At 33.5% G+C, this 18678-nt stretch overlaps 2 protein-coding genes and 1 long non-coding RNA gene across 6 annotated transcripts in view; 2 read left to right on the top strand and 1 right to left on the bottom strand.

The window, feature by feature from the left end:
* Positions 1 to 9222, bottom strand: part of LOC127837476 (serine/threonine-protein phosphatase 6 regulatory ankyrin repeat subunit C-like) — a 29192-nt gene extending 19970 nt beyond the window's left edge. Inside the window, exons 1-4 of one of the 4 annotated variants that reach the window (XR_008029304.1) lie at positions 8552 to 8657; positions 7286 to 7304; positions 2543 to 5045; positions 350 to 490 (exon numbers count right to left, since the gene is read on the bottom strand). Coding sequence is in view for 2 of the 4 variants with exons in the window: in XM_052364606.1 (XP_052220566.1) it covers positions 9014 to 9213 (200 nt within the window). In the remaining 2 variants the exon portion in view is untranslated. Of the gene's footprint in view, positions 1 to 349; positions 491 to 2542; positions 5046 to 7285; positions 7305 to 8215; positions 8348 to 8551; positions 8658 to 9013 lie in introns of those variants that run through there. The other 3 variants (XR_008029305.1, XM_052364607.1, XM_052364606.1) reach the window with 3 other exon arrangements.
* On the top strand, positions 482 to 9222 carry LOC127837475 (uncharacterized). The gene is made up of 5 exons (XM_052364605.1): positions 482 to 1572; positions 1853 to 1958; positions 2247 to 2444; positions 6496 to 8528; positions 8976 to 9222. Exons 1-4 carry the CDS (start codon positions 588 to 590, stop codon positions 8039 to 8041), a joined length of 2835 nt encoding a protein of 944 aa, XP_052220565.1. The 5' UTR covers positions 482 to 587; the 3' UTR covers positions 8042 to 8528; positions 8976 to 9222.
* A 1471-nt stretch (positions 9223 to 10693) lies between these two features.
* On the top strand, positions 10694 to 11225 carry LOC127837477 (uncharacterized). Its single transcript, XR_008029306.1, has 2 exons — positions 10694 to 10761; positions 11059 to 11225. It is a non-coding gene; the product is annotated as an uncharacterized LOC127837477 (long non-coding RNA).
* Positions 11226 to 18678: the final 7453 nt, after the last annotated feature.

Genomic DNA, 18678 nt, shown 5'->3' with positions numbered 1-18678 from the left:
AGACTGTCACACAGTCAACAAAAGTGCAAATTACAAAGTCAATTATCGTTTAAAATGTATAAACCTATATATACAATTGTAGCTAAATATCATCTGCAAAGGTTGGCAATAACAAAATTGGCATCATTTCAACCGTTAAACAATTACAAACTTGAACATCGAACCAAATCGACAGTTTTCGCTAGGTCGGACAAATACCCGCACTCAGATCTAGTTCATAACCCTCCGTGTAAATGCGCACTTACAAACAATACTATCACAATTTATCGCTTTACATTGATGAAACAGTGTTCAATAAACAATCTGACCCTAAAAACTCATTCCAAGCATTTATATTTTGTTTTCAACAACTGTTTTAACACTAGTTTATTTACTTTAAAACGAAAGTCTCCATCGATTTCCGCTGCTAGAATCACGTGACCAATTTTGCAACGAGTAATTTCATTGGTTGGTACCTGGCTCCCGGCGCTGTAGTGGATTATTCAGGAAGCTGTAACAATAAAACGGTATAAGTAGCGAACAACAACAACAAGTGACGAATGTAAACAAAACAACGTTTTCTGTCCAAAAAAGCCTAAAAAGTTAAAATGATTTTAAATAAAAACCAAATGACTGCATTTGATATTGCAAGCGGGGGTCACAGCCTTTTGTTATTAGGATCGGCCGGAACTGGTAAAAGCCATGTTATTAAAGAAATATGTAAGGAACTTAGTAAAAAGGGTAAAAAAGTGCAACTGACATGCAGCACTGGAATAGCTTGTGCTGTGTACCCCACCCACTTGAATCCATTAACAGTGCACAAATTCACTGGAATAGATGATGGAAGACATGACCCCACGGAAATTGCATCAGTGTTAAAGAACAATGCTAAATATGATAAAATTGTAAGTGCAATAATGGAAACTGATGTATTAATTGTTGATGAGTGCTCGATGATCAGTAAACGTACATTTGAGTCCATAAAAAATGTTTGTGGCATTAAAAATCCGGATAACATATTTGGAGGCATCCAGGTGATATTCAGTGGTGACTTTTTTCAGTTGCCACCGGTACCTAACAAAAGGTACGGTGATGATGGCACTTATTGTTTTTTAAGTGATCACTTTGAATCGGTATTTCCTCATGTAGTAACATTAAGAGAAAATGTACGTCAAAGTGATGAACTTTTTGTTAAAGTAATTTCCGATATTTATCAGGGTGAATTTTCAGAGTGTGTTAACACTTATATGAACAGTGCCAGTAAACCTTTACCAGAAGGTTGCAATAGTGTTAAATTATTTTCAACCAATTTACTTGTTGACATGTACAATAGGAATCGTTTAATAAATTCAGCCGGAGACATGTATGAATTCAAAGCTACAGATTCTGGGATTTCCGCAGAGTTAAAAGATTCGACTGCTCCTAAGACATTATGGTTGAAGGTTGAATGTCCAGTTATTTTACTGCGTAATTTAAATGATTATCTTGTGAATGGTTTAACGGGGACTTTGAGATCTGCTTCTAAGACACAGCTGGAAGTATACTTCCCAACTCTACAAAAGAGCCATATCTTACATAAAGAGTCATTTTCAGGTAAACATAACTTGTCATATTTTGCTATATAATATTTATGAAGTAATTAGGCCACATGTTTGTAATAATTGATGTTACAGTTTTCTATAATACTTAACCCAGTCAAATGAAGCATTACAGAAAAATAAATAATTCATTTTAGTCTGATTTGGTTCCCTGGTTTTAAATTTATTAAAAATATAATAATTTACCAATAACATATACTTAATAAATAAATTTTGTAAGTGAAATAAATTAGTAGGTTTCATACATTTTAACAGAATTAATCTTTATTTTACAGTGTTTGATCCAAAAACAAACACACACATTGCCAGCAGACTTCAGTTTCCGGTAAAGCCTGCGTATGCCCTTACAATCCATAAAGCACAAGGAATGACACTACCTTGGTAAATATAGTAAATACAGTAAATACAGTTCAATGTTATCTGTTAACATCATGTAACATTAAAACCTTGGCAACAGCTGTATTTAAATAAAAATAAAAATAATAATTATATAAAATTGTTATGGCCTAGTTTTAAATTGAGTTATTTATATAAGGAGTAAAACTACATGCAACTACATGTATTACAATTGTAAGCAAGTTAATAAGTTATTAATATATAATCAACAGTTGAATAATTGTATTTAGAACAGAATATTAAGTTATGCATCATTTTATTTTAATGTTTCAGGGTTGAAGTAGACTGTTATGATATATTCAAGCCAGGCCAGTTTGGAGTTGCAATTTCTAGAGTTAAGTCTTCTGATGGATTACGTGTCATAAATTTTCACCCTCGGCACATCTTTAGCCCACCTGTCGCTATACAGAACATATTGAATATGAAAAGCCTGGAAACAGTTGAAGATTTCAGCTGCTGTAGAATGAAAAGGTATCTATACATTAAAGCATTATTGGTACATGTATTACCACCAATTGATTTTTCTCTAATTTTATTTAAAGCTTAACAATGAAATAAATAATACTCACTATATGGAACTGCCAATAACGTGTGATAACACTTTTGTCGTCAACTTCATGTGATGATGGTGGTGACTTGAAACTTCACACTATGTTGGTCATGTCATTTAACCACAATCTGTACCATTTTTGCTAAGCTATATAATTCAGTTACAATTTCTTGACCTTAATTTCACTGCAAGTAGAACTGGAAGAAGAAGTAGGTCTTTTTCGTAATGGCTCCTTTATATCCAATCGGTATGGTTCATATTTCACTTTGGTATTAGCAGCATTAGACTTTTTTGACACAACATTCTGTCCAACCAGAATACTGTTAACAGCTCTCTGGTATTGTAAGGCACTAGGATTGGTATTTGCTCCGTGGTATGTTGACCTTTGCTGGTTAAAAATGTTTTCAATAACGTCGGAGTTGACTAGTCCTGGAGTAACATACATTACAGATGACTTGGTGAGAACTGTTTTACAAAGTGCTGTAAAACCCAAAATACATGATTGAATATCTTCAGAACACTGTTGGGATAACAGCCTTTTCTTTCTGTCTTTTCCTGGAATTTCAGGACAATTCAAAATGAAATTATCCCAGGCAGAAAACCATGTTGCCACATCATGTAGAGTAGAAATTCTGTTGTCATCTAAAGATTTTACAGGTCTCATGTCTCGAAAAATTTCTATAAGTTTGGATGTATTTTCCAGCAATTCTATGACTCCATTTAATACCTCACCCTTTTCACCCAGATTGTTTTTATATAATTTCATTGAATGCAGCATTTCAGAATTTAGCACATCTTCTGCTAGATGATTTCTCATTTTTAATTGTGAGTCAAGATGAAAATGTTCTCTTGATAACTTCTTGTGAGTTTGTAGAGCATTTTGTTGGTCCCAGTTGAAAAAGTCAGTGAACATTTGCCACTGAATAGTGAAAAAACTAGTTAATGTCAAAATTCTTGTACTTTTGGGATGAATTCCACTTTTTAAAATGTTATTTCTTATTTTTTTTACAACATGTGAAAAATCCATTACAAATATGATGTCATTTGATGAACATGGGCTTCTTGCTATATAATTGTGTGGCTTATCTCCTAAACACATATGCATGAATGATCGGTTAGCTTGAGCACCATCCATACATGTGTATAGAGCTGTAAATCCTGCACACCTTAATAAATATACAGCTTTCCAGAACATACCACATAGCTCGGATGCCTGTACACCATTGGTAATGAAATAGGCAAACGGGAATCGAAAACCATTAGTTCCCAGGAAAAGAAGTTGGAGAGCATATTTTCCTACCTTTTTTTCATTTGACCCTTGCTTCAGGGCATAGCAGGAGTCTCCCTCATTTCCATAATCCGTGAACCCGGAGATTTCTACAATGTCACCATGTTTATCAATTTGTATGTCTGTCTGTATTGACATTTCATCAAATATTATCCCCCCATATCTCTCCCCCTCTGGTATGTTCTGTCTATTTGCCTCAGTATACATCCACTGGAAAACATCATCATCAAATCCTGGTTGTTGTTTTATTAAATTTTTGTACAATATTAGCAACGATTTAGAAGGCAGGACTAATAACTTGCTTGAATATAACAGATCATAGCAATTTGGACTTTTATTGTACATTTGGAGACATACACCAACAAATTTTTTGGACCATCTTCGTCCTTTTGGGTCTCTTCCAACATTTTTTGCCTGTTCAACCAGTAATTCAATCATATTTTCATCTGCCTGTGGAAAGAGCGATCTAACTTGATTAATCAATGGTTCAGCAACAGGAATGTTTTGTACAGGCTCATTTTCCTTATTATCAGATTTTGAAATTGTCATTTTTTGACATATTCTACATGATACAACACGACTATGTAAGGGAACCACTTTTGCACACATTAATGACTTTAGTGATCTTACTTCTTCTTCACCAGGGCTTTTCCATAAGTCTATTGTGTGGTATCTACTGACAATTATTGATTTTGTCACCTTAAGGCCACTACAAAGTTTGATATTTTCTACCGCATTAAAAACTTGTGTCACACCTTTAACACTTAAGTGAAATGTTCCTTCAATATAAATGTTGGACAGGTCGACAATTTTTGCTGCAATTTTAAATTGCCATGTGTTGTTACTTTGAAATATTATTGTCCTTGATACATTGTTGCCATTGCTGGTGTATCCACTTTCTGATTCACAAATGATCTCTTCAAATGAAATCTTCTTTATTAAATAATTTTCTGGCACTGATTTACTTATATCTGACCAGATTATATCAGAAACAGGGGATATTGAATCAATAGGATTAAGGCAGACACCTTTGTAAAATGTTTTGAACGATGTTCCAACCTTTCTCCTCACACTTTTTACACCAGGAATCAATTTTTTTACATGTTCTATGAAAATGATAGAGCCAGGTATTGGATACTCTTTTCTTGATTCCACACACTCAAATTTAAAAGTCTCATAGAGGTTCTGTATCTCCACTTCTCCCTCACTTTTTGGAGACAGTCTGGACAAAATCCTATAAAAACCAAAAAAAAACTAAAGCAAATGTTAATTTTATGTATAAGCAAAATACAGTTAACCCTTTGCATGATGGGAAATTTGTCGTCTGCTAAAATGTTGTCTGCTAAATTTCTAAAATTAGCATTTTCTTCAAATGTTTTCAAAGAATACTATCAGAATAGCAAACATTTTGGATCCTGATGAGACGCCACGTTCTGTGGCGTCTCATCTGGATCCAAACTGTTTACAAAGGCCTTCAAAATCCGGTTCCAGCACTCAAAGGGTTAAACCTGTGCTAGTGGTATTTTTTAATATGGAATGTTAAGGATAAAGTTGTAAAATGTGTACTTCCAATTTAGATCATTGTAGAATTTAGCTTTGTTTAAAATAAAAATATATTTTCTTTAAGTATTTATTTTTATATATTCTTTAAACATATGTGTCGCGTTCTGAGAAAACTGGGCATAATGCATGTGCGTAAAGTGTCGTCCCAGATTAGCCTCTGCAGTTCGCACAAGGTAATCAAGGACGACACTTTCTGCCTAAATTGGATTTTTGCTAAGAAGAGACTTCATTTAAAAGAAAATTGTCATTTTGTGCGTAAAGTGTCGTCCCTGATTAGCCTATGCAAAATGGACAGGCTTATCTGGGACAAAACTTTACGCAAAAGCATTATGCCCATTTTCTCAAAACACCACACACATATACATGAAAGTACATGTATACTTCATGTCATTACTTATAACTTTTGGATACTTGAAAATAAAGCATGAATGACTGATATATAGCCGACAACTGAGGGTTTTATAATTATAAGAATGCAATATATTCACCCTCAGTTATTAATTTATGATATTTTGTGGTTAATGCCTTCGAAAAGTAACATCATGTTTAATGTAAGTAATGCAATCATTAATTTTGTAACCTTCTAATATATGGTTGTAATACAAAATTTTCATTTACTGTAACATGTCAGGTTTATAGATGTTATCATTAAATGTATTAATGTCTAAACAATTTATATCATTAAATGTATGACAACTTAACATACTTCCTTTGTAAATGGCTAGTTCTTTTAGAAGGAAAAATACAGATATTTATATTCGAACATGATGTTACCTATTGAAACATGTATTGATGTTCTGGTAAATTGTTATTCTTAGTAAATTTGGTATGTTGTATTCATCAGTTAAAAGTTTCAGTCTATTGTTTTCATTTAGTGAAAGCATACATCTTTATTACAACCTATAACTTTTTAACCTTTAATAAAACGCAATTTGGACATCTTATTAAGATCAGTTTTCATCAAAAAACATTATGAAAAATTTGAAATTTCTCAAAATGTATTGCTCCTATGAAAATTTACACATTTTAATGTAGATAATTACCAGATCATCAATGATTTTATTTTAGTCATTGAGTCATTAGTGTTTAAATAATAATATTTTGTTTTACATACATTTCAGTTATAAACATGAGCATATGTCAGTGGCAGCTACAGATACAAGTTTTCAAGCATACACTACAAGCACTACAGATAGCTATGAAATGGATCTTGATGATGATTTTAATGACATTCTGGCATCTATGGACAGTGACGAACAAGAGGTACTACAGTTTGAAATCAATGATAACTATGACATGATGAAAATGATTGAAGATATTTCTTTCAAAAACCCATTTGGTACATTACAACCAAAGTGCAATTTAATTATATCACAACTTGACCCAGCAGACCCCAGACTGCTTACTTTTATAAAGAGAATATTTTTAAAAATGTCAAATGTGTCAAAAGAACTAGGTATAGATGATCCTAAACCTATTGCTGAGAGTGTCCTTAATAAATTTTATAAAACTCTGTATGAGTACACTGTTGGTTTACAATATACCATGGACTGCCTCACTTTGTTCAACATCGGAACTGAAAATGTATTTGAAGAGGAACACAAAATTGTTTGCTATAAGATGTTTGAATATATAAGAGAATTTGTGTTGCAACAAAGGGTTCAGTTACTTAAAGAAAGTACTATGAATATTTATAAAAGAACGGTTACAGATGCTTCGAGGTCCAGAATTCGCTATGTGGCAGGATACTGTGTGGCAAAGCTCAGAAAAAAGTATGTGCAGGTTTTGAAATCTAATATGTTCTCTTGTAGTAAAGCATCACAAACAACATTCAAGGAAGCTAGACAAACACTACTTATTCTAAACTCATTCAAGGAAGAAGAACATTATTTACAACAAATGACATCTCACCCCGACTCCCTTATTGACACTGAAAGGAAACAAAATATAAGGCATGGACTAACTAATGTAACAGATGGCATGTTTAATTTTTTCTTAAATATAACTGAGTTGTGTTTGCAAAAACTTGTGAATGAAAATTTAACAAAATATGGAAAAACAATGTATAATAATTGTTTGGAGCAGCTTCTTTGTGACATGAATTTATATCAGCAGTTTTCACATATGGTTATTAATAAATTGAAAGGAGAAACTACTGAAGAATTTTCTTTCACTCTGGAACATGTGATTATATCAGAAATTGTGGATTCTTTAGTTCTTACCTCTGCACAGATTTGCACCATATATAATGAACTTGTTCAAAAATACTTTCTGGTTTTATTTGCTCAGTTTTGCAGAGATGTTAAAGGTGTTTTTAATATCACAAAAACAATGGCTCATAGGAAGCAAATAAAAGTTTCTAAATGTTCTAAAAAATCAAAAACACTTAAGAAACAAACTACAAAATCATTGGAACCAATGGATGTCACTGCACAATCACCCATGCTGCCTGTCCAACCAGATTCAGAGCCTGAACCCCAACCGGGACCATCATATTTGGAAAGTGATCTTTGTAAAAAGTGCCAACAGGCAGATGGAGAACTGTGGATACAGTGTGATTCGTGTAATTCTTGGTTACACAGAAAATGTGCAGGTTTGCAGAATGCAATGAAATGGAAAAAATATTCAAAGGCTGGAGCTAAATGGAACTGCACAGAATGTGAATAATTTACATTATTTTTATGGCTTTTTGAGTCATCTAAAATCATTTTTATAAAAGAGAACAATCCATATAATAGAATAACAATGTTGAAAATAAAGTAAACATTGAGTTAATTTCGTGTGTAATGAAAGTGCTCAGTACTGTTATTGTCATAAATTGATGGACAGACTCTTTCTTACCAATTGACAAGCATTTTCCTTTCAATAAGGAATAATTTCTGTGAAGAACTGGATAAACAAATATCTCCGACGAAAAATAACTATTGTTAATAAATTTGTGCCACACCCCCTTCACGTGCTCTTGAACCCGGCTTGCACTGAATTACACGTGCTCTTGAACCCGGCTTGCACTCAATTACAATGACAGAGCCAGGCCCAGAATCATCCAATCAATGAATGGCTTACAACCGGAGTCGGTTAGTAACCACGTGACTTGGACAACAACAACGACGCTTTGACGAATGGAGACCGCAGTATACTTTCACTGATGCAGGTAAATAAATGAAAAATACTTACTCATCTGATTGTATTGGAATGAGGTTTTAGGGTCAGATTGTTTATTGAACACTTTTTCATCAATGTAAAGCGATAAATTGTGATAGTATTGTTTGTAAGTGCGCATTTACAAGGAGGGTTATGAACTAGATCTGAGTGCGGGTATTTGTCCGACCTTGCGAAAACTGTCGATTTGGTTCGATGTTCAAGTTTGTAATTGTTTAACGGTTGAAATGATGCCAATTTTGTTATTGCCAACCTTTGCAGATGATATTTAGCTACAATTGTATATATAGGTTTATACATTTTAAACGATAATTGACTTTGTAATTTGCACTTTTGTTGACTGTGTGACAGTCTGACTATTTGACATGTTCAACCCCTTGTCTATATATTATATATATTTATTTTTTTTTTTTTTTTTTTTTTTTTTTTTTTTTTTTAGGCAATCCAAACACTGTTTCGGGTCCCTATGGTGGTGTCATGTAATTTTCGCTTTGATAGAACAACTGCCGATTGTATTCCGTTGCGTCAACAGAAACACCAAGATTCAGAAGTGATTCAACTTCATTGTAATCGCCTTTCTTCGTTGAAGCAACAAGTTTCTTTTCGCTATCAATGTCTTTTCCATGAGCTTGCTTAGACCGATTTGACTTTCCTATTTCGTCGCTTTCGTCCGCCATTTTGCAAAACTTCCGGGAAATAGGGAGTAGTCTTATTTTTCAGTAATTTAAGTATTTAGATTTTTAAATCATGATCTAGCAAATATTTATATATTTTTATTTATTCGATATTTAAATAAAGTTAATCATTCGTAAATAATAATATTTGTATTTATTGACATACAACTTATCCCAAAGGCTACATAACACACTATAATATATTTTTTTCGGCGTAAGCTGAATAAGCCAGCTTTTCACCCTGACTTGACCTTTGTAAGTGTCCAATAATACTCAAATAAAATATCCCGCGGCTAGGTACGAATGAATACACTTCATTTATTCCATTGGCTGATTTGAGTATAACACCAGAACATTGGAAACATATCCGCGTCTTTGTAACACTGTTTTACTGCATGAAACAATTTTATCTCTAATGAAAAGGCCCAATAGATAGAACAGTTTGACAATCAATTTTCGACATAAATACAGTTTGTGCGTTCTCCTTTTATTTTCAGAGAATTACCAGCGCAAAAGCGTTTAACTAAAGGCTATGTTGTCATATTTAGTACTTACTTGCATTGCATTTCAACCCGCGAGGTTTCGGGTCAATACGCGGTCATTTTGTGAAAGTCAGAGTTTATATACAGTTCATCACCGGAGTTCGCAAAAGGGGTTGCGATCATTGTGTCTTACTGACAATAACGTAGTGACTGTAATGCATTGCATTCCAATCCGCAAGGTATCAAGGTCAGTTTGCGGTCAGTTGCAGAAATCTTTATATAAACGCCGTCTCGTAAACTGTGTGCACTTGAAGTCTGTTTTGATCAGAAAGATACTAAATAAAGATATTCGGCGATATTATTGTGGTATGTCAATCATCGATTTTTAATATGGTTTCAAAATTTGCATGATAAGGACCAATTTTGATAAAATTAATTAGAAATATTTATCCATTTAGACCAGTTTATTAAGCATGACCACAATAATTCGCTATACTATAATTATGCAATTAAATAAGATTCGAGTATTGCCGGCTGACCTATATGCACTCGTTTATTTTCATGTTTCTTGTGTTTTTCTATTCTGTAAATATAGATATCTGAGTAATAATATCACATAAAGCAAAATAAGCCACGAAATCTGGCGCAACACCCCGTAATTGATTTGCTTATGATGTAGCTAACAACTGCGCAGAAAAAAGGCATCCGCTACTTTTTATCTCATAGAGATAACTTTTGATCGTTCATAAACATCGACCACAATCAACGCCGTATATCTTTTTTAAAGATATTTCTTGTTTAATATCAAAGCGCCGATGGCAATCAGTTCTTCATCTTCATTTATTGACCTTTTCGACATTATTTTAAGGGAGACAACTCTGAGTGGATTAAGTGAGGTCGGGGGGGGGGGGGGGTACTCGATCATCTATGGTGGCAGACGTTTCTCCCCCAAGACGTTTCCTCCAAAATGGGGGTGAAACGTCTGCATAATATGTAAATGTATGTCTGCATAGAGTTCTGTGTTGATGCAATTATAATTTCCCAATAATTTGCAGATATAACTTATATGGTATGATTTTTTTGTAATTTGTTATTAGCTTAGTATCTTTGATTTAATTGTAGTTCATGTTTATGCTTTATTTCGATTTTATTGTGTTTAAAGTAGGTAAAAACGAAACATGCCAAAAGCGGGTGGGGTATGGAAAAATATATTATTTGTTAAGTTTGGGCAAATTAGAAGTTTGATTACCTTTGGTAAAATAATTTTCTTTGAAAAGAACAATTATTTTAAAACAGATAACTATGCTGTCTTTAAATGTTATTGAATGGTTTATTGTTATAACTTATAGAAACCTTTTTTTTTCAGGAACATCACAGTGTCAACAGAAGTCAGAAACTGGAATACTGTATCTCATTCTGCATGAAGCTCAAGAATTCTACACCTGGAATGTTATTAACTCTTGCAATTAATATTATACATCACCACAGTTACATAACTATCTTCTTTGAAAAAAATAAAATAAAGATACTTCAGATGTGTGTCTACTTCATACCCTTACATTAAAAAATATCCTACACATTCAGAAATATAATAAAATGGATGGTGGTTTAAGTTGCTACACATCCAATGTTGTCATGTAGTCATTTAACATAACATGTGATGTGTTGACGTGACTATTAACACTGCTAAGAAAACATTTACTTCGAATTAAATAAAGAGTCCCTGGTCAAATGTCCATTGGCTAAATATCCATATTGGTGAAACTTTAAGCAGTATCACAGTCATCCTTAACTGGTTGTTTGTTGGGCTATCCCCATTAACTACCCGTCATGGCAGATTTGTTCAAAACAAGACAAGTATCAATGTTTGAAGAATTGTTATTGCTTTTACAGTCTTGACGCTAACCCCTAGCCCAACAGCCCGGGGCTAGTGAAATGTATTTAATTTGGGCTATTAAAATTTCCTGATTCATATAGTCGGGCTAGTGGGTATTTTAATCTGTTCTATTAATGCATAAAGATTCGGGCTAGTTGTTAAAAAATGCTAAAGTGAAGACTGCTTGTATATCCTGGTTAGTCTGAGACATTCCAACAAGCAACAACTGTGACAGTCCAAATACTTGCTCATTAAAGTGTGTATAAAATTTACAGGAGCTTGTGTGTGTGTGTTTGGTACACGCTCATCTCAAAAACTGATTCACTATTTAGTTTTTAACCTAATAGAAGTAAAACCTGACTGTAAAATGAATACTATCATTTTAAAGATTTTGTTGTTGGGATGAAATATTATAAATTGTAATCCCTATGATTAACACAGAAAACATGAACCCTACGCTAATTCCTGTTGATGTAGCAGAGCCAAAAGACCTGGAAGTATAGATGGTTAATGGATGATGTTCCTTATGAAAGTACTAGTAGGTACTAGTTGGTTTGTCTGTTTGATACATCTAATAGTATATTTATTTTTTTTCATTAATAATATGAGGTTAACTTAGTTATCCTGCTCAGTGGTTGAATCTTCAGGAAATGTTAACATAAGCACATACATTGTATTTGATACATGTATGTCGGTGACCCTCGACTGCAATTTGGGTTACAGACAGGGTAGCCTAAGGTGTAATTATTTCTAAGAGATGAACCCGAGTTGAGGCTTAAACTTACCAACCCATGAGCGAGTCAGAGATCAGCACTCTACCGGTTAAGCTGGCCACGTAAGCTGTCGGTCAAAAGCTATTCATAGCTTAAGTTATAATGTGTGTATACCATACCGACAATAAATATTGATTTGATTTGATTTGATTTGGGGGACTTACTTTTGTTTAATAATGATCTTAAATAATATTATAGTTGTCAACAATATGATTTTTATGTATTTTAAAAACACAACAAGTTAGGCTTGCAACAGAACTAATAAAAATATATGGATTATTATACAATTTACAAATCAAACATATTTAACTTAAATTAGGCTTGCAACAGAGCTAATAAAAATATATAGATTATTAATTTATTATACAATTTACAAATCAAACATATTTAACAATAAAGTAGTCTTAGGTTTACTGAAATGTGCAAATACAAATTGGTTTTTATTTATGAAAATTTAGAAAAATGAGCTAATATAAAAAAGGTTTAATTTTAATAAGTGGGTGTGTTTAAATTAACTTGCACTCAAAAATTATAAGAGTCTGGAGTTGTTTTAATTTCTGACAGGTTTCTGCACACCGTACAGTAAGGTATGATCGTGTTATTTTTGTCAGTAGTTAATTACGGCGCCGTTAATTACAATGGTACTGCATGATCTATTATCGAGCAGATGGTCGTTGAACGTTATAATAAAAATAAAGATTGCTTTTATTAGTTACAAATCGGCAATTTATCGCTTTTATTTTATTTATAAAGTCAATATAGCGGATAGGTAAGGTGTGTATACTGTAGAGCGAATACTGGCAGAACCCCCCCCCCCGAACCCTTAATCTCGCGTTATCTCGGCAGTCTCGTTACGCGTGATTTAACAATGTCGAAATCGTGAATGGTACAGCACTCATTCTAAATAGAAAATTGTTTTCAATTGGGTGTTATTTTAAAATTACTTATGGTCACAATATACTAAATAGTTTCCCTATATAATTCAATGTAAAAGCGACAACTTTGAGCGAAAATAAATGCAACATTTTGCACATAGAGACCCCAATAACCATACCTTTTCTTAAAAAGCCATTCTAAGCGGAATCGATTTATGCAATAAAAAAAGATATGTCATGTTTAAACCAAAAAAGAACTTGACGCTTATCAAAATCGACTGTTTCCATTTTTTTTCGGCCGTTTCTTAGTGGAATGTAACCTTTTTCAGTGCGAGGCTTACATCATTGTGTACACACCGGTCTTACTGACAATAACGTAGTGACGTCACCATCTATGTATAGAATGAGGCTTACATAACTTATTACATAAGTTTGTATGTGTCTAAAACAATGGTATCTGCTTAGTTGCAATAATTCAACTCTCAGCTTAGGCCGAGAGTTGCAATGCGCTCTGTCTTGTCCATTCACGATTTCGACATTGTTAAATCACGCGTAACGAGACTGCCGAGATAACGCGAGATTTAGGGTTCGGGGGGGGGGGGGGGTTCTGCCAGAATTCGCTCTACATGACACACCTTACCTATCCGCTATATTGACTTTATAAATAGAATAAAAGCGATAAATTGCCTATTTATTACTAATAAAAACAATCATTATTTCTATTATAACGTTCAACGACCATCTGCTCAATAATAGTTCAGTACCATTGTAATTAACGGCGCCGTAATTAACTACTGACAAAAATAACAAAATCATACCTTAATTACTGTACTGTGTGCAGAAACCTGTCAGAAATTAAAACAACCATTGACTATTATAATTTTTGAGTGCAAGTACATTTAAACCCACCCACATTTTAAAAAATAAACATTTTTTATTATATTAGCTCATTTTTCTAAATTTTCAGAAATAAAAACCAATTGGTATTTGCACATTTCAGTGCACATAAGACTACTTTATTGTTAAATATGTTTGATTTGTAAATTGTATAATAATCTATATATTTTAATTAGTTATGATGCAAGCCTAACTTTTTGTGCTTTTAAAATACATAAAAATCAAATTGTTGACAAATATAATATTATTTAAGATCATTATTAAGCAAAAGTAAGTCCCCAATTCCAAGCTTACCCTGGCCAGCTAAACCGGTAGAGTGCTGATCTCTGACTCACTCATGGGTTGGTAAGTTTAAGCCTCAACTCGGGTTCATCTCTTAGAAATAATTACACCTTAGGCTACCCCGTCTGTAACCAAAATTGCAGTTGAGGGTCACCGTCATACATGTATCAAATACAATGTATGTGCTTATGTTAACATTTCCTGAAGATTCAACCACTGAGCAGGATTACTAAGTTAACCCATTTTATTAATGAAAAAAATTAAATATACTATTAGATGTATCCAAAAAGACAAACCAACTAGTACCTACTATATAGTACTATCATAAGGAACATCATCCATTAACCATCTATACTTCAAGGTCTTTTGGCTCTGCTACATCAACAGGAATTAGCGTTTGGTTAATGTTTTCTGTGTTAATCATAGGGATTACAATTTATAATATTTCATCCCAACAACAAAATCTTTACAATGAAAGTAAACATTTTACAGTCAGGTTTTACTTCTATAAGGTTAAAAACTAAATAGTGAATCAGTTTTTGAGATGAGCTTGTACCAAACACACACACAAACTCCTGCACATACACAAACTTTAATGAGCAAGTTTTTGGAGTGTCACAGTTATTGCTTGTTGGAATGTCTCAGACTAACCAGCATATACAAGCAGTCTTCACTTTAGCATTTTTGAACAACTAGCGGCAGCCCGAATCTGTATGCATTAAATTTAATAGAACAGATTAAAATACCCACTAGCCCGACTATATGAATCTGGAAATTTTAATAGCCCAAATTTAATACATATCACTAGCCCCGAGCTGTCTGGCTAGGGGTAAGCGTCAAGACTGTAAAAGCAATAATAATTCTTCAAACATTGATACTTGTCTTGCTTTGAACAAATCTGCCATGACGGGTAGTTAATTGGGATAGCCCAACACACAACCAGTTAAGGATGACTGTGATGCAGGTGAAAGTTTCACCCATATGAATATTTAGCCAATGGATATTTGACAAGGGACACTTATTTTAATTCGAAGTAAATGTTTTCTTAGCAGTGTTAATTTTCAGGTCAACACATAACATGTTATGTTAAATGATTACATGACAACATTGGATGTGTAGCAACTTAAACCAACATCCATTTTATTATATTTCTGAATGTGTAGGATATTTTTTAATGTAAGGGTATGAAGTAGACACACATCTAAAGTATCTTTATTTTATTTTTTTCAAAGAACATAGTTATGTAACTGTGATGATGTATAATATTAATTGTAAGAGTTAATAAAATTCCAGGTGTAGAAGTCTTGAGCTTGATGCAGAATGAGATACAGTATCACAGTTTCTGTTGACACTGTGATATTCCTGAAAAAAAAGTTTTTTATAAGTTATAACAATAAACCATTCAATAACATTTAAAGACAGCAAAGTTATCTTGCACCCGCTTTTGGCATGTTTCGTTTTTACCTACTATCGAAATAAAGCATAAACATGAACGACAATTAAATCAAAGATACTAAGCTAATAACAAATTACAAAAAAAGTCATACCATATAAGTTATATCTGCAAATTATTGGGAAATTATAATTGCATCAACACAGAACTGTATGCAGACGTACTGCAGTAGCTAATCGAGTACCCCCCACCCCCCCCCCCACCCCCCGACCTCACTTAATCCACTCAGAGTTGTCTCCCTTAAAATAATGTCGAAACGGTCAATGGGTGCAAAATGTTATCAACAATGCAAGGGTTCAGAAACACTGAAACTGCAAGAACTTATTAAAGTTTAACTATCTAATCCACAAACTTATCTAAATGGTATCATTAAAGCAAGAAATAATTGATTTTATTGACTCAGGTTTTGTTTTGTACGCTGTAACCGCCTTATTGGAAAATTGACCCAATATTGCTTAGGTCGCAGTACACCAATATTTTGCACGTCGGGTTATGTGCTCCAGCCTATAAAGTCGATAAAGATGTGGTATTCGATGCAGAATACACTGTTTCAAATTTAAACATAAACATGTCAGCGAGAAAAGTGTGTTGAAACATCGTCGTGTTTTTATAGGGTGCATGCTAAGGAAAAAATCCGTAGGTTGCCATTCAGGTAAATTTAACATGTTTATGAAGTTTATTCATTATTTTTCTCAATTTGTCTCGAACGTCGTCTGTTTAGTGAAGCGCACGGATTCGCTGCGCTGAACTGCACCCATGTTTATGAAGGGGTGCATATGGACTTCCAGAGCTGCCATAGCAAAAATTATCAAAGGCTCTGGGAGTCCGTTTATATGGACTAGGTATCTGCTGAGTCTGGATCGGCGGTCGACAGGAACAAGGAGATTATTGGGAGGAATGATGGCAACTATGTGGTGGATAATTTAATATAACATGATAAGACGATTTTTTTTCTGCGTATTTCAAGGGTGGGCCAATTTTGATTGTCTATCATATGAGTTACTGAGCAGGTGTTGTGGTATATGTTTGTTACAAATCTGGCCGCACGTCTTTGTACTTTTTCCAGTTTATTTATTTGAGGTTTTGTATGTTAGCTTTATATGAAAATGTCGATAGTTGAAAGCTAATTACCGGTAACGTTTGATTGGTCATTGTGCGCTCGGGTACTACTTACATGTACCCCGGATACTCTTAAGTATATAAACATGTACCCCTGGTACGGTAAATATACTTAATCGTACCCGGTCGATATTAGACTGTACCCGAGGTGTATTCCCGCCTAAAATCCGATGTCGTAAAACGCGCTACCGATTATCTTAAACAAACTTCTCTTAAAAAAAACTGCGTCAACCTGCTTTGTGAGTATGAGTTTCGATTATATAGAGGCCATTTTACAGAAAATTGACATAAAAGTGAATATAATTAATTTCAAAAAGAAATATCCGACAACGACCGAATTAGCGTTAAATTTCTCGGGTACGTTTTAGTATATTTACCGTACCAGGGGTACATGTAAGTATACTTAAGAGTACCCGGGGTACATTTAAGTAGTACCCGAGCCGACAATGACCAATCGAGCCTAATTAACGGACAAAAGCTAATTTGAAAGTCAAGCATCGTAAAACATGCCACTGCATTACTGTGTACAAAACATTTAAAGACTTAACATTAAAATATGCATTTTCCAAAACAATAAAATACTATGATTATAGGCTTCCTTATTTCCGAGCAAAACTTTATTCGACATGTGAGTAAAATAACAAGTTTAACAAGTTTATTAAGTAATACATCCAGAAGACCAAAAGCCCAAGTGGCCACAGTAAGCATTTAGTGTTAACAAAGTAAATAGTTTAAGATTAAACAACGTAATCATACATTTCACGCTTACCATACATTCATGGCATATTAAATAGTAAGTTATTATATTTACAAATATCGATAGTATATATGAAATTAGATATGTGTAAAAACTTCAAAATCTAACGGAAATTATTTGTAGCAACCATTTATCAAATATATTATAATGTTGATACGTTAAATAATGCAGTGATTAGTGCAACCTAAAAAGATAAAATGGGTAATAAATGTCGGCACATGTTTTAATTATATGATAAAAGGTGCTTCCTAATAAGCGGGAACAAATTTTCTTGATTACCATGTAGAGTAATTATTTAATTAATGTCAGGGCGTTATTGTTTACACACATAATTTATTGCTTTCATTAAAACGTAATTTAGCAAAACATGTAAATGCAATGCATTTCGTGATGAAACTTAATGCTTTTTATGTCTTCAAAGCGAATAAATCTAATAAAATAAAATGATAATACATATTATGCTTTTTTTCCAACGTCATGAATTCAAAGTTGGTTAGATCGCCATGTCGTAATGTCCGCCTAGCGACTGTGAGATCTCGGATTCGATCCCCAAAGTGGATGCGTCATTTAGGTAAAAAAACTACGGCATCAGGTAAGCAGAACATTTGATATCGCCTGTCGACCTTTGAGGTAGACACACGACAATCAAAGCGACACTCCACATGAAACTCGAAAATTAAAAGCGACACGCGACAATTTAGAACGACAAGCGACAATCGAACATTTGATTGTTGCAGTGTCCAGCTTTTATTTGCCACGAAAGGTAGACTCGAAACTGAGTGCCGTCTACACCTATACGTGTGACATCATTGCCTTTAACAATTTTGATAACGTTCAATAACTCAAAGGAAGACAAAAAAAGGTAGACATGATATGTTTATTCAGATGATGTGTGTAATTATTGGGTTTACAACCAGCCCCTTTCTAACGTTTAGATGCAACAGGGAATTCTCA

Source organism: Dreissena polymorpha, chromosome 7 (assembly GCF_020536995.1).
Source record: "Dreissena polymorpha isolate Duluth1 chromosome 7, UMN_Dpol_1.0, whole genome shotgun sequence".
Taxonomy (NCBI): Eukaryota; Metazoa; Mollusca; class Bivalvia; order Myida; family Dreissenidae; genus Dreissena; species Dreissena polymorpha.
This window is presented reverse-complemented; position numbering and strand designations above follow the sequence as displayed.